This window comes from Octopus sinensis, linkage group LG15 (assembly GCF_006345805.1).
Source record: "Octopus sinensis linkage group LG15, ASM634580v1, whole genome shotgun sequence".
Taxonomy (NCBI): Eukaryota; Metazoa; Mollusca; class Cephalopoda; order Octopoda; family Octopodidae; genus Octopus; species Octopus sinensis.
Window position 1 is genome coordinate 52813530 of NC_043011.1, and position 13433 is coordinate 52826962.

The window sequence follows — 13433 nt, forward strand, 5'->3', positions numbered from 1 at the left end:
AAAGCTACTTTATTAGTATATAAAACTATATATATTATATAGTATAGTATTATATAGTTTTAGATTATATCTACTGAAATATGATCCCTGACAGGCTACTTCACTTCAAAACGTTTGTTTCACTGGGCTGATGGATCAGTCTCAAAGTCCTTTCACCTTGTATCACTTGGACCGATCAATCAGCCCAGGTGTTGCAAAAGGGTTAAGAATGAAAGGTGTAGTCAATCCACAGCAGGGTTGGAACTCAGAATGTAAAAGAATGTGACAAAATAATATAAGTTAGGTTGTCTGCCACTCTAACAATTCTGACAGTCCGCCACCATTTTAGCTTTAGCCCCTTTTGATACCGTATTTCTGTCAACATATGCTGCTTTTGTTTTAATAAACTCTGAAGATAATGAAGAATTTATTAAAATATCTTTTTCATTATTGAGCTGGAGTCTGGAACAAATTCACATAAAATTTTGATGGAAGATTATAATTCAGACCACTTTTGAAACCTATGATGTTTTAGGTATGTGTAATCAAAAAGACCAGCATTTTTTTTCTATTGAGATACATCTACTGAAAGATGATCTCTGATTAGCTATTACCCCTCAAAACCAAGCAGTCACAAGATTTGTATCATCAGGCTGATGAATTGGCCTCAAAGTCCTTTCAGCTCGTGTCACTTGGGCCGGTCAATTGGCCTGAGTGTCCCAAGAGGGTTAAAAGAGTAAGTTTATGTCAGAGAACCTGGGGCACTCTCAGGTAGGTTTGTATCAAAAGGGTTAAAATAATAATAAAGTTGTTATTACTAAGTGTTTGGTCCCTTCACTGCTATAGGATTGAATACATGAAATCTAATAAGACCACTTATTTGTCGTTTTCATAACAGTGCACCAAGCATGGCTACAATCCACTAAAAAATGAGAAAGTGTGTGTGTGTGTGTATAAAACAGAATGGGAGGAAAGGAAGGTATGATAGGGCACTGGGGTTTGTACAAGATTTGCAGTGCAACTTGGAGATAATGATTAAAGATGAGGTAGTTTGCTGTTGTTTATCTTTGCTTAGCCCAGGTCAGCCTTGATCAAGCAGACATAATGAAAGACTAGTTAAAGGGTTGGTATCTTGGAATCCAAAAACTGTGTGGGTGAGATGGGGGGGGGACAGAAGGAAGTGACATGCTGAGTGACAGGAGTGAGAGCAACTCAGTGTGAGTGACAGGAGGAGGTGAAACATGATGTGGATGACCGACAGATGTGAGACAGTGTGGGCGTCTTGTTCAGAGATATAGAAGACACTGTAGCCAATGCAGAGGTAGAGGGATGGCTAAAGGCTAGAAGTAAAACATAATGGATGTAATTATTATTCCAACAAATAATCAAAACTGCATTGTGGTCTCAGAATACTTGGAACTTATCATCTAATCATTACTATTAAAACAGTTTCTATGTGGTCACATAGTATGCTAGAAATAGCAGCTAAATTCTCATTAAGCCATACCATCTTAAACATGAAAGGACACAATGGATAGTTAAGTCCTGAGGCCATCATCTGAAAATGATAGTGGATAGTCATGGAGGGAATGCTTTGATCATAAATCTGCTTGGTTAGAACTCAGTTGGAGCTAAATAACAGCATAATATCAATGTTACCATAATAAAATGGTTTGGGTAAATCTGAAATACAGCATTTTACCATTTATTTTGGGCCTGCGGCATCATTTCCCTAGATGGAAAGACAATTTTGTATACAGATAATTAAATCAAGCTAGGTAATCCTCAGAGTAAAAATCAAACAGGATTTGATCTGAGAAAGTTGATAATCTGAATTGTATGCTAGAAAAGCAACTAATTTTGTCCTCTTCTCAGTTGTAATTTCATTAAGAGCCAATCATAACTACACTAAATGACACTTGATTCAGGAACCAAGGTGATCAGAAGCTTAAACATTGCCAAAATATTGCGTCCCAAACCTAATATATGAACTATTTGAAGAGAAGAATTTGAATGGTTAAGGTATGAGTTTTCTAATCTAAAGGTTATGAGTTCAAATGTTACTGGAAATGTACTGAATAATTACTCTAAGTGTATATATAACATGCACATGTGTTTATATACTATCCATTCAGTGATCATGTATTTTAAGGAGGTGAAATGTGTGTGTATAGCATGCACAGAGCCTGACATATTGTGGGGAGATAAACAGTACATGCTGAGCTTTAAGTATGTGTGTGCTTAACAAACGCTAATGTATATAAAATGTATACTAGTAGATTTTTAAAACCCATTTGTTGGACATAAAAATATAGGTTGTGAAACAGTGTAAACAAAATATTGTAAGGTAAACATGAACATTATATACATATACATATATATATATATATTATATATATATATATTATATATATATATATATATATAAAATAAATATAAGAGAGTGGTCACTATATGGCTCACTCTAGCACCAGTTAATCCAAAAGGTTTCAACCACAAAATTATATTTATTTTGTAAAAATATTATAATATATTATAAAATATTATAATAATCCAGGTTTCTCGGAGCACTAGGCCACTTGGTGTAGAATGGATATACTATTAAATTAGTATCTAATTCTCTCACCCTTATTAATTAATTAATATATATATATATATATATATATATATATATAATCTTGCACATTATGTACTTAGAGTAAGACACATTCCTCGGCTAACCTTTGTCAAATTAACCTGGGGAAGGGTCTGTACAGGATGCCTATTTTTACTTTATGGATGAATGGTTAATGCTATGAGAGATATCCAGTAGCTAATAAATAAACAAAAAGCACTTTCAACATCTAATAAAAAGTCTCTGAACTTGCAAAGCCATCCAATGTATGTAAAACAGCATGAAAAATATGCAAATACACACTCACATACACACACAGTAAAGTGAACTAAATTATTTTTATACAGTCAAAAAAAATACAAGATAACCATCACTCCTTATTCATGTGAAAATATGATAAAAAAAAAAAGAGTGTTTTAAAATTCTTTATCAGACCACATGGACTAATGAACAAAACATTTCTTTAAACCTGATTAATTTTCTAAAATGTACTTTTAAGAAACTTTCCAAAATGTTAATTATAGATTTTGTTATGTTGTTACTACTGCAGCTACTACCTCCTAAACCCTGCACCTCAACCACCCAACCTTTGCAACTATATTCACTACACACATTTCATTCATCTCTTATCACATTATTCACACTCCAACACAACCACCACAGTTACATACACACATACATTACCATCACAACCACTATTCCAAACAAATCACACTCAATGAACTGAATGTAATTCCTGAAATATGAAAGAGCTCAATTTTCAGGTGTGTTAAGTACAGATAATACACCTTGTTATCATCTCCATAAATGTTGATATAACTCTTGCATATTGCAGGGAAGTTTCTGACAACACGTTCACAGATAACACCAACTTTTAAAAACAACTCTTTCCACCTCACCCTCTCTCTCCGTAACCATTGGTTTCTAGTTTCTTTTCTATATATTTCTATATATCTTCTTGGTTATATCAAGCCTTAAGATGGTAGTAGAACTTAACAGATACTTCTGTTAAGTTCTATAGTGGTTCTTAAACAGTATTAAAGATAGCTGTCATTTCATGGGTTGTGAGTTCTAATCCACAGTAAAGAATTTCACAGCGTATATGGAGAAACATTTTGTTCTCATTGCTTCAGTTCACTTAATTAGTGGAAACATGTACCAGAATGTTAGGAAATGAAACTTGCAAGAGATTGGAAATCTGTCTGGAAGAAGATTAGTTTTGCATCCATGAATTCTTTGGAGAAAAAAAAATTAATATTGGCCACAGGGACTCCTAAGACTTATAAAAAGAACGAGCATATTGCTAAAACTTGGTTTCCCATTAAATTTCAGTTGAACAATTTAACAAATGCACCAATGAGGGAGCCAGAAGCCTCAACAGTCATCTGGACTTCTAACAAAAACACTGATATTATTAACCTTAAATTTTCAAAGCTACTATCTTAAAAAGGAGCAAATTTACTGTAGAAATCATTTCTGAAACCTGAATATTCTTGAAAAGAAGACAAGATGCCTACTACTAGATCAGCTACAAAACAATAGTACAATCAGTACTTAGCTGTAACTGTTTTTTTTTTTTTTTTTCATTACAATACACTAATCTGCTTGAAACCACAAAAAATTCCACAGTAAACCTAGCCATGCTATAGTACCACAAAATGATACAATAAAAGTTTAAAGCCATTATACAACAGATTATATATATATATAAATAAAAACAAATTAGTTTATTTGAAACATCAATTTTTTTATACTAATGTACAAAACAAAATAAAAATGTTTGCTAAACATCTGAACAGACTATTTTGAAAATAAAACTGAAACTCATAAAGAAAGTAGTCTCACTAGAGATATTGTCAGTTAATCATAATAGATAGGAAACTGTGTTCAACTCTGGTTTCTGTAATATTAGATAGATGAGAGTTAAATATCCTGTTGGATATAATACTAGCCCAGAGCGAAAAGTTATCGCTAACATGTCTGCTCACTGTTAAAGCATGGTGATCATTTTGCAGATATCTTACTAATATACACTTGTAGCAATATTTTCTGAGTTTACTAACTACTCAATAGTACAAAGTGTGTGTGTGTGTGTGTGTGTTTTCTGTATGCTACTGTGAAGTTCACAAAGATTATTACAAAATACAGGGAATATATCACTGTGTGCATGTGACCCCCACCATCAGCAATTCCTGGAATTGTCACACAGCTGATAAGTTCCCCAGCAGTTTTTTTTTTTTTGTATAGATAATATTCTTGTTACATCAGTCTTGTTCAAATAATTTGATTTTGTTATTTTCATCATTTTGTTTCCTTCTCAACAATAGAGAACAATTTTGTGCTTTAAAGATAAAAATGTTGTTGTTAATAATAATAATATTTTTAGACATTATATACGAATATATGATATTTATACATTACAAAAACTGAAAAATTCCTTGGAATGTAAAAAAAAAAAAAAAACCAAATGATAAGAATGGTATTTTTTAAAATTATTTTCAAATTAAAAAATAAAAAAACAAATACAACAACAATTCGTTATTTTTTTTTTTTCTCTGAGAAGTTTGTTTGATCAAAGAAAGATGTAAATAATGTATAAAGCAAGCACCATTATCCAGAACAATCCAGAATGTAGAGGAAGGAAAAAATAAGAGATAAATTGCAACTGTGTTGTACAAACCAGCTTTGAAATTGTGAAGTTGCCAATAAAGAATGCATAGACAGAATCAAATACAAGAATCAGAAGAGAAATAGAAGAAAGAAAGAAAAACTAGATTAAGAGATGAAAATTTAGAAGAAAGCACATAAAATGAAATATAAGATGCTAAAAAAATAATAACTAGAGAAATAAGATATATATTATATTATAAATATATATATCAGCTGTATATATATTATATATATATATATATATAATTACTAAAATGTATTTGTGAGCTGATTAGATATCATAAAAAATGAAAAAGCATTTAATGGTTAGGGGGTAGGAGAATGGAGATCATTAAAGTAGAAATAATAATAATAATAATCCTTTCTACTAAAGGCGCAAGGCCTGAAATTTGGGTGGAGGGGACTAGTCAATTACATCGACCATAACATCTCACTGGTAATTTATCAACCCCAAAAGGATGAAAGGCAAAGTGGACCTCAGCAGAATTTGAAATCAGAACGTAAAGACAGTTGAAATGCTGCTAAGCATTTTGCCCGGCATGCTAATGATTCTGCCAGCTTACTGCCTAATAATGGTTTCAAATTTTGGTACAAGCCCGGCAATTTCAAGGGAGGAGTAAGTCAATTACATTGATCCCGGTACTCTGCTGGTACTTTATCGACCCCAAAAAGAGGAAAGGCAATGTTGACCACTGCAGGATTTGAACACAGATCATGAAAAGGTTATAGCTATATATTGCAATGTATTTTGTCCAACTGCTAATGGCTCTGTCAATCTACTGCCCTAATAATAATAATAATATTAATAATAATCCTTTCTACTGTAAGCACAAAGCATGAAATTGGGGGGAAGGGATTAAGTTGATTACATTGACCCCAGTACTCAACTGGTACTTATTAATCGATCCTGAAAAGACGAAAGGCAAAGTCGACCTTGGTAGAGTTTGAACTCAGAACATAGTGACAGACAAAATATAACTAAGCATTTTGTCTGGTATGCTAATGATTCTGCCAGCTCACTGCCTTAATAATGATAATAATAATAATAATAATCCTTTCTACAATAGGCATAAGCCTGAAATTTTGAAGAAAAAAGGGGGGGGTTAGTTACATCAATACCAGTACTTGACTAGTACTTATTTCATTAACCCTGAAGGGATGACAGGAAAAGTCAACCTTGGCAGCATTTGAACTCAGAATGTAAAGACAGACGAAATACCATCAATCATTTTGCCTAGCATACTAATAATTCTGTCAGCTCACTCCCATAATAATAATAATATTAATAATGATTTCAAATTTTGGCACAAGGCCAGCAAGTTCGGAAGAGGGGGGTAAGTTGATTATATCAATCCCAGCGATCAACTGGTACCCTTCTTATCAACCCTGAAAGGATGAAAGGCAAAGTTGACATCGATGGAATTTGGACTCAGAAAGTAAAGACAAAACGAAATACCACTAGGCAAAAGCCCAGCATGCTAACAATCCTGTCAGCTTGCCACTTTAATAATAACAACAGCACAAGGCCAGGAAATTTTGTGACATTGTTAAGATCCCCTCCTATACTTGGCTAGCATAGTATACAGCGTATTGACCTTTTGAAAGATAACTAAAAAACAATTTTGTTCTTTATTTGGCCGTTGCCAGCCTCGCCTGGCTCCCATGCCGGTGGCACGTAAAAAGCACCATCCGTCCGTGGCCGTTCGCCAGCTCCGTCTGGCACCTGTGCGGGTGGCATGTAAAAAGCACGCACTACACTCACAGAGTGGTTGGCATTAGGAAGGGCATCCAGCCGTAGAAACACTGCCAGATCAGACTGGGCCTGATGCAGCCTTCTGGCTTCACAGACCCCAGTTGAACCGTCCAACCCATGCTAGCATGAAAAGCGGATGCTAAATGATGATGATGCTGATGATGATTGATATTCCAATTATTATTATTATTATAACCTGCAATGTTAGAGTACCATGTAACCCATTAGTATGTCGGGTTTTTGAATGAAAAAGCTCATTTAAATGCAGCTTAACTTTTGAAACTGCTTGAACCAAGTTCATAGTCTGAAGTATTAGCATAAAGTGAGAGGATGAGGGAACAGAGGAAGAACTATTGGAAGTGTGCAGAGAGAATAGAGGAGGAGTCAATGTTGTTACATGATTAACTGAGCACCAGTAATTTTAAAAGAATGGCATAGTAAGAAGAGTGAATAGCAGAACCAAGTAAAGAAAAGGTTTAACAGTACAGTCAAGTAAAGAGAAAAGTCAGTATTATAGCCAGAGAACGAGAAGGGTCAATGTTGTATCAAGAGAATATCAATATTGTAGTTAGATAAAAAGAATAAAACAGCATGCTCAATATTGTAGCCAGGTAAAGAGAATACCAAGACAGGTTCAATACTGAAGCCAAGTAAGATAAGTTCTATATTTATAGCCAAGGACCATGGAGTAGAAGTAAGCTCTCAGTCAGTCTACAATTTTGTATCAATGCTCAAATGTATTTCACTTCATCTACATCACTAATGGCATTATAAATCTATATAAGAAATCAATATCAAACTCTAACAAATATCCACAACTGGTATGTTGTCACAGATAGTAGTTACATCACGAAGTACTTGGTTATGCTCAATATATATTTTACTTTAACAGAAGCACTATGGTACAAGTAATACTATAGTATAATACTATAATCTTATAAAGACACTACATTGGGTAACAGGATACAAACAATACTACACCTATGATTTATAGTGATATATCTAATACTAAGGCTTCATATAGAGATTACTACAGTATATACTCTGCACAACAATTTGTGTAAGATATAAGACAGAAAGAGATATTGAACGAAGCTGCTACTGCAGCCTTCTATGTATTGTTTGTGATTAAGAATGTAAATATATTATCAGCTTTATTTTAAAAAATTAGGAAAGCAATTTAATGTCAGAGGAAATAAACAGAGATGAAGTTAAATTTTAACTAGAAATTTCTATTGACACAGCGAAGTGGTTTTTAATGCAGGATCAATACAAAGAAGAAAAAAAAACTATCTGAATTACCTCAGATGCACTGAGTAAACAGCTATAATTAACTGGGCTACTTCAATTTGTTGGATAAACAACTCAAAATATTTAAAAATATAACAATTTCATTGGATAAACAGCTTCAAATTATCCAGACTGCCACAATATTTTTTTTGAATCACAAGATTCCATAGTTCTGATGCTTGTTTTCATTTTCCACAGCATTAAATGCATGAGAGATCAATCTCTTCTGGGACTGGTTGCTAGTCTACTGTAAGTAGCTTTCTCTACAGGAGAAATGGAACTTAATACTGCAGGTCAATGAAATACTCATCATAACAGTGCCATTGTTACTGACTGAATAATTATTCTATTTAGGGTGCCAATCTAGTGTTTAGTGGAATTGGCTATTGAATGGATAAGGCCTCCCAGCCCCCTACAATGAGTTTCTGAAATCCTTTGGTTCAGTCATCCAAGCTCATTCAAATTATTGATAGATTCAGTATCATTGACTAAACAGTGTATAGTAAAGAACCCATAGTCTGAAGATTCTTTTAAGATTTCCTAATATAACCAAAAAAGAATACAAATGAGGTTCTTGAAAAGAAATCCTCATAACTATAACTACGGATACAAAGATTTGCCATGAAAACATTCAGTTCAAATAATAACTGAAGTATTTCACTTTGCTGCAGCAACTGGCTGTTTCATAAATTTGTTGTTTGTGAAATTCAACTGAAGTAGAATTGAAACATTTGAAATAACAAGCATTAAAAATGTAACTATAAGGTAGCATTGAAACTGTTGTAAATTATCTAACTAGCTTCCAGCCTTGAGCTGTGGCCATGATGGAGTATAGTTACAGTTCAAAGATTACATAGACCTTAACTTCAAGCATTTAGTTTACCCTTGAAAGGGTGAAAAGTAAAGCAGGCCAAGGTGGGGTTTGAACTCAGAATATAAAATGGTATAATAAAAAATCACAAGGTTTTTGTTCACACACACACACACAATGAAAGTAATAAAGTTAATGAAAAATAAAGGGTCTTGATTGAACAACATATGGAGTAGCCCAACCCACAATGGCAGGATTATGAATGCTCTTAAGATCAAAGATCAAACAATATGAAGGACATTCATTGACAATATGTTGCCAATGAAATCACTTCTAATTTGGTTAGTTTTACTTTTTTTCTTCCTTGTTATTAGAAATAAGTCAAATTTTAAAACTGCTGATAATAAAAGGAAACAGTAAACAAATAATAATAAGAATAACTGCAAAACAAGAACCACAATGCTAACAAGAACAACAAGCTGGACTGTTAGACAGCAACACACCTGACCATCATTGAGCAGAATTTATAGAAGTGTGTAATTATACCAGCACTACTCCTACTAGCTATGTCTAGTTGTGTTATTATTGTAATTGCAAAAATAGTTCTAAGAATATGTAGATGTATAAAGAGAACCGGATGACTGATTTGTAGAGGAATGGGGGAACATTTCTGGCATGTTGTGTTTAGGCAGAGAAACTAGGCAGTTAAGTTTGTTATGATGATCAGGGTTTTAGTAACTGTCACAGGATTAAAGAAAATAGAACAAATAGCAACATGCAAGTCATAATTGGTTGCGATAACTGTTGTTGCTAGCTGACGACAGAAAGGTTTTCAGTTTACCTCCTCAGGGTCTTCATCAGGATCGATGTACTCCTGAAACTCACCAGAAATAAAACTTCTCAATGCGTGTATGTGAGTGTGTGTATGTAGGCAGATATAGATGTAGAAAGAAATGGAGTGATATATACATTATATATATATATATATAAAGAGAGAGAAGAGTACTGATTTATTTAGACTGGAGGAAAAGTCAGAATCATGATTTTCAGATTAAAATATTCACAAAAATGAAAGTTCTAGATTTCTTCACTGTTGTCTCTGAAATCAAGAAAATTAAGAGGAGGGAGATGAGGAATAAAGAAAAACACACTTTAAATCTACATAAGTTTTACAAAAAAAAAATTTTTTTTTAATAGGCAATTCCAGAAATAATCTAAATTCTACAGAAAAAAACAGGAGCAGGAAGATAAAGTTAATGGTTAGTGAAACTTAAACTAAACTACATTTCACAAAAATTAAAAGTCCAAATACTGCAAGAGAAAACTCGATTTAAGGTGATATTATATTATCATAAATTGATCAAACAATTTAAAAACCAATGGCAAATGACACACAATAAACTATCTTATAATCTCTAGTTGCAGGCTCGTTGACATAAGAAAATACGAAGAAAACAAAATGTTATAAGAAATGAAAAACTCATTAGGTTTCAATATCATTTGGAAAATTTATTCTTTCATTAAAATTTTTTTTTTTGTGTGTGTGATAAAGAAAAAAAAAATTATTTCGTGCAGTATTCTAATTATATCTCTGAGTATGTTATTTATATTTTTGCAGTTATCTATGTATTAAAATAAACCTCTTTAATGAGGTGTAATCATTGTTAATCTAGTGTATAATGCTAATTACATTGCTATTTGCAATTTTGCAATAATAATCAGATATAGCTCTGTAACTGAGGAACTAATTGCAGTGTAAGATAGATAGCAGAAACATGCTTCAAAAATTCTACAGTTCAATTATACAGTCACTGTATTACATACACATCTCCATCTCTCTCATATATATATATCATCATTTAATGTCTGCTTTCCATGCTGGCATGTGTTAGACAGTTTGACTGGAACTGGTAAACCAGAGAGTTGCATCAGATTCCAATCAGATTTGACGTGGTTTCTACAGCTGGATGCCCTTCCTAATGCCAATCACTCCAAGTGTGTTGTGGGTGCTTTTTACGTGCCACCAGCATGCATGCTATTTACATCACACCTGTAACAGTCACGACTATGATTTAACAGGTGCCATTTAGATGACACTGGCAACGGTCACAAATGTGGCTTCACTTGGCTTGACAAGTCTTCTCAAGCATAGCATAGCACCAAAGGTCTCAGTCACTTGTCATCGCTTCTATGAGGCTCAACATTTGAAGATCATGCAACCGGCAATGGCCACAATTACAATTTCACGGGTGCCATTTACATGACACCAGCAACAGCCATAACACTTGGCTTGATGAGTCTTCTCAGCATATCACCAAAGGTCTCAGTCACAAGTCATTGCCTCCATGAGGCCCAACATTCAAAGACCATGCTTCACCACCTCATCCTATGTCTTCCTGGGTCTACCTGAATTGGCCAGCTACAACTTAATTCTGGTTCTCTAACTCCCAACTAAAATTATATATTTTGTTAAATTTCCTAAATCCTAATATGATTTCAAAATTTGAGTGCCACTAATATTGCTTATGGATTTGCTGAAATAGTGCCAGATCTATAACCATCACCCCAGAATGCTTACAAATTTTGATAAAAAGAAAAATGATTTGGACAAAACACTATTAATGTTGTCTGTGAAAAAAATTTTCCGTCATTTTCAAAAATGTACTCAAGACTAAAAATATCAAATAATTACTGTGATGAGAATATGATTTACAGCTCAGTCGTTAACATCTTACTACAGGAAACAAAAATCAAAGAACATGTGAGAAAAGAACTACTCAATATTAGCTGGGATCTATATTATGTAACAAGTATTGTTAAGAGAAAGAGAATCCAAAACACACTCTTATTAGTCTAATAATAATAATAATGATAATAATAATCATTAATAATCATAAGGATTTCTTCATTTTCATTTACTGGGCAATACTTACAGGAATACTTTCAAAATTGTTTAAAACCTGAAAAATAACTTTAGAAATTGTAATAACTAGTGATTCATTATGTATTAAACATTATGATGTCCAATTTGAGATAGAAAAACAGCGACAGGTACACATGATAGAACTCAAACTGCATAATATTGCTCAATGGACAACATCATTACCAATTACATTATTGAATATGTGCCATTCTCTCCTCTCAAACTAGCAATTAATACCTTTCAGGTATAGTAGAACAATTTAATAACGTAATTAACAAAAACAATAATGGTTCATGAACAAATTGTAGTTATGGTGGGGGTGGTAGGTATAGTAGTGAATGTATATGTGTGTGTGTGTAATTCCAAAGTATACGGTGGGTAGTGAAACAAGATATCTTTTATTGCTTCAGTCATTTGATTGAGGCCATGCTGGGTACCATCTTGAAGGGTTTAGTGAAACAATTCAACCCCTGTACTTATTTTTTAAGTTTGATACTTATCCGATCAGTCTCTTTCGCTGACCTGCAAAGTTATAGAGGCATAAACAAACCTACACAACTTGTCAAGTGATGGTGGGGGAACACACACACACACACATACAAAGGACTCTATAATAGAAGACATTTGGCCAAGGTTCCACAAAGTGGGACTGAACCTGAAACCACATGGAATCAAGGTGAGCTCCTTAACTACATAGCTGTGCCTGCTAATAATTATATTATTAATCTTATGTATTTATAAGTGTACAAAATCTTGCTGTGGAAACTATATTGGAGGTTAAAAGCTAAGTTAAAGAGAACACAAAACAAGGAAGTGAGCTGCTAAAAGGATTGAGAATTGGACTATCATAATACTGAGTCTCCCTAGATTCTCTTTATACCAAGCATACTTTTCACATATGCATTAATATTAATTAAGAACTATATACACATCCTGTTATTTACAAAATATGGTGATGATTTGAAAAACATCAAGATTAATTATATATTTCATCACACAGTCTATGGCATAACCTATCAAGCATATATAAATATATTTAGCGTTACTGTGGTAAAGTTGTGTTGGGCTGACTCAAACAGCATCCAGCCATTACATATATCCAGAGAGAACAAAGGATGGCAAATGTTCTAATCTCTGTGGGATTTTAAATGTGCATAACTTTAGTTATATATATATATATATATATATATACAAAATTTAAAGGACTGACCACTCAAAAAGTGGACGGTCAACATGCTAGATATAGACATCAAATCGCTATTTTCCACAAAGAATATGTTCTCAAATAAAAACTCAGCACAAAGCCAAAGCATTAAAAATAAGCTTAAATTTTGTATGTAAAAATATTTTAATCTTCGGATTTTTTAATATGCTGGGCCACTGGTTTTAATTG

The 13433-nt window shown here is 33.2% G+C and overlaps 1 protein-coding gene across 8 annotated transcripts in view; it reads right to left on the reverse strand.

Moving 5' to 3' along the window:
* The window catches only part of LOC115219728 (glutamic acid-rich protein), a 144539-nt gene that overhangs the window by 40965 nt on the left and 90141 nt on the right, over positions 1-13433 (reverse strand). For 3 of the 8 annotated variants that reach the window (XM_036509728.1, XM_036509727.1, XM_036509734.1), the window contains exons 6-7: positions 12051-12077; positions 9959-9991 (exon numbers count right to left, since the gene is read on the reverse strand). The exons of 2 other annotated variants lie outside the window; for them this stretch is intronic. In XM_036509728.1, the coding sequence (XP_036365621.1) occupies positions 9959-9991; positions 12051-12077 (60 nt within the window). The remainder of the gene's footprint in view (positions 1-9958; positions 9992-12050; positions 12078-13433) is intronic. 3 more of the 8 variants (XM_036509729.1, XM_036509731.1, XM_036509730.1) reach the window with 2 other exon arrangements.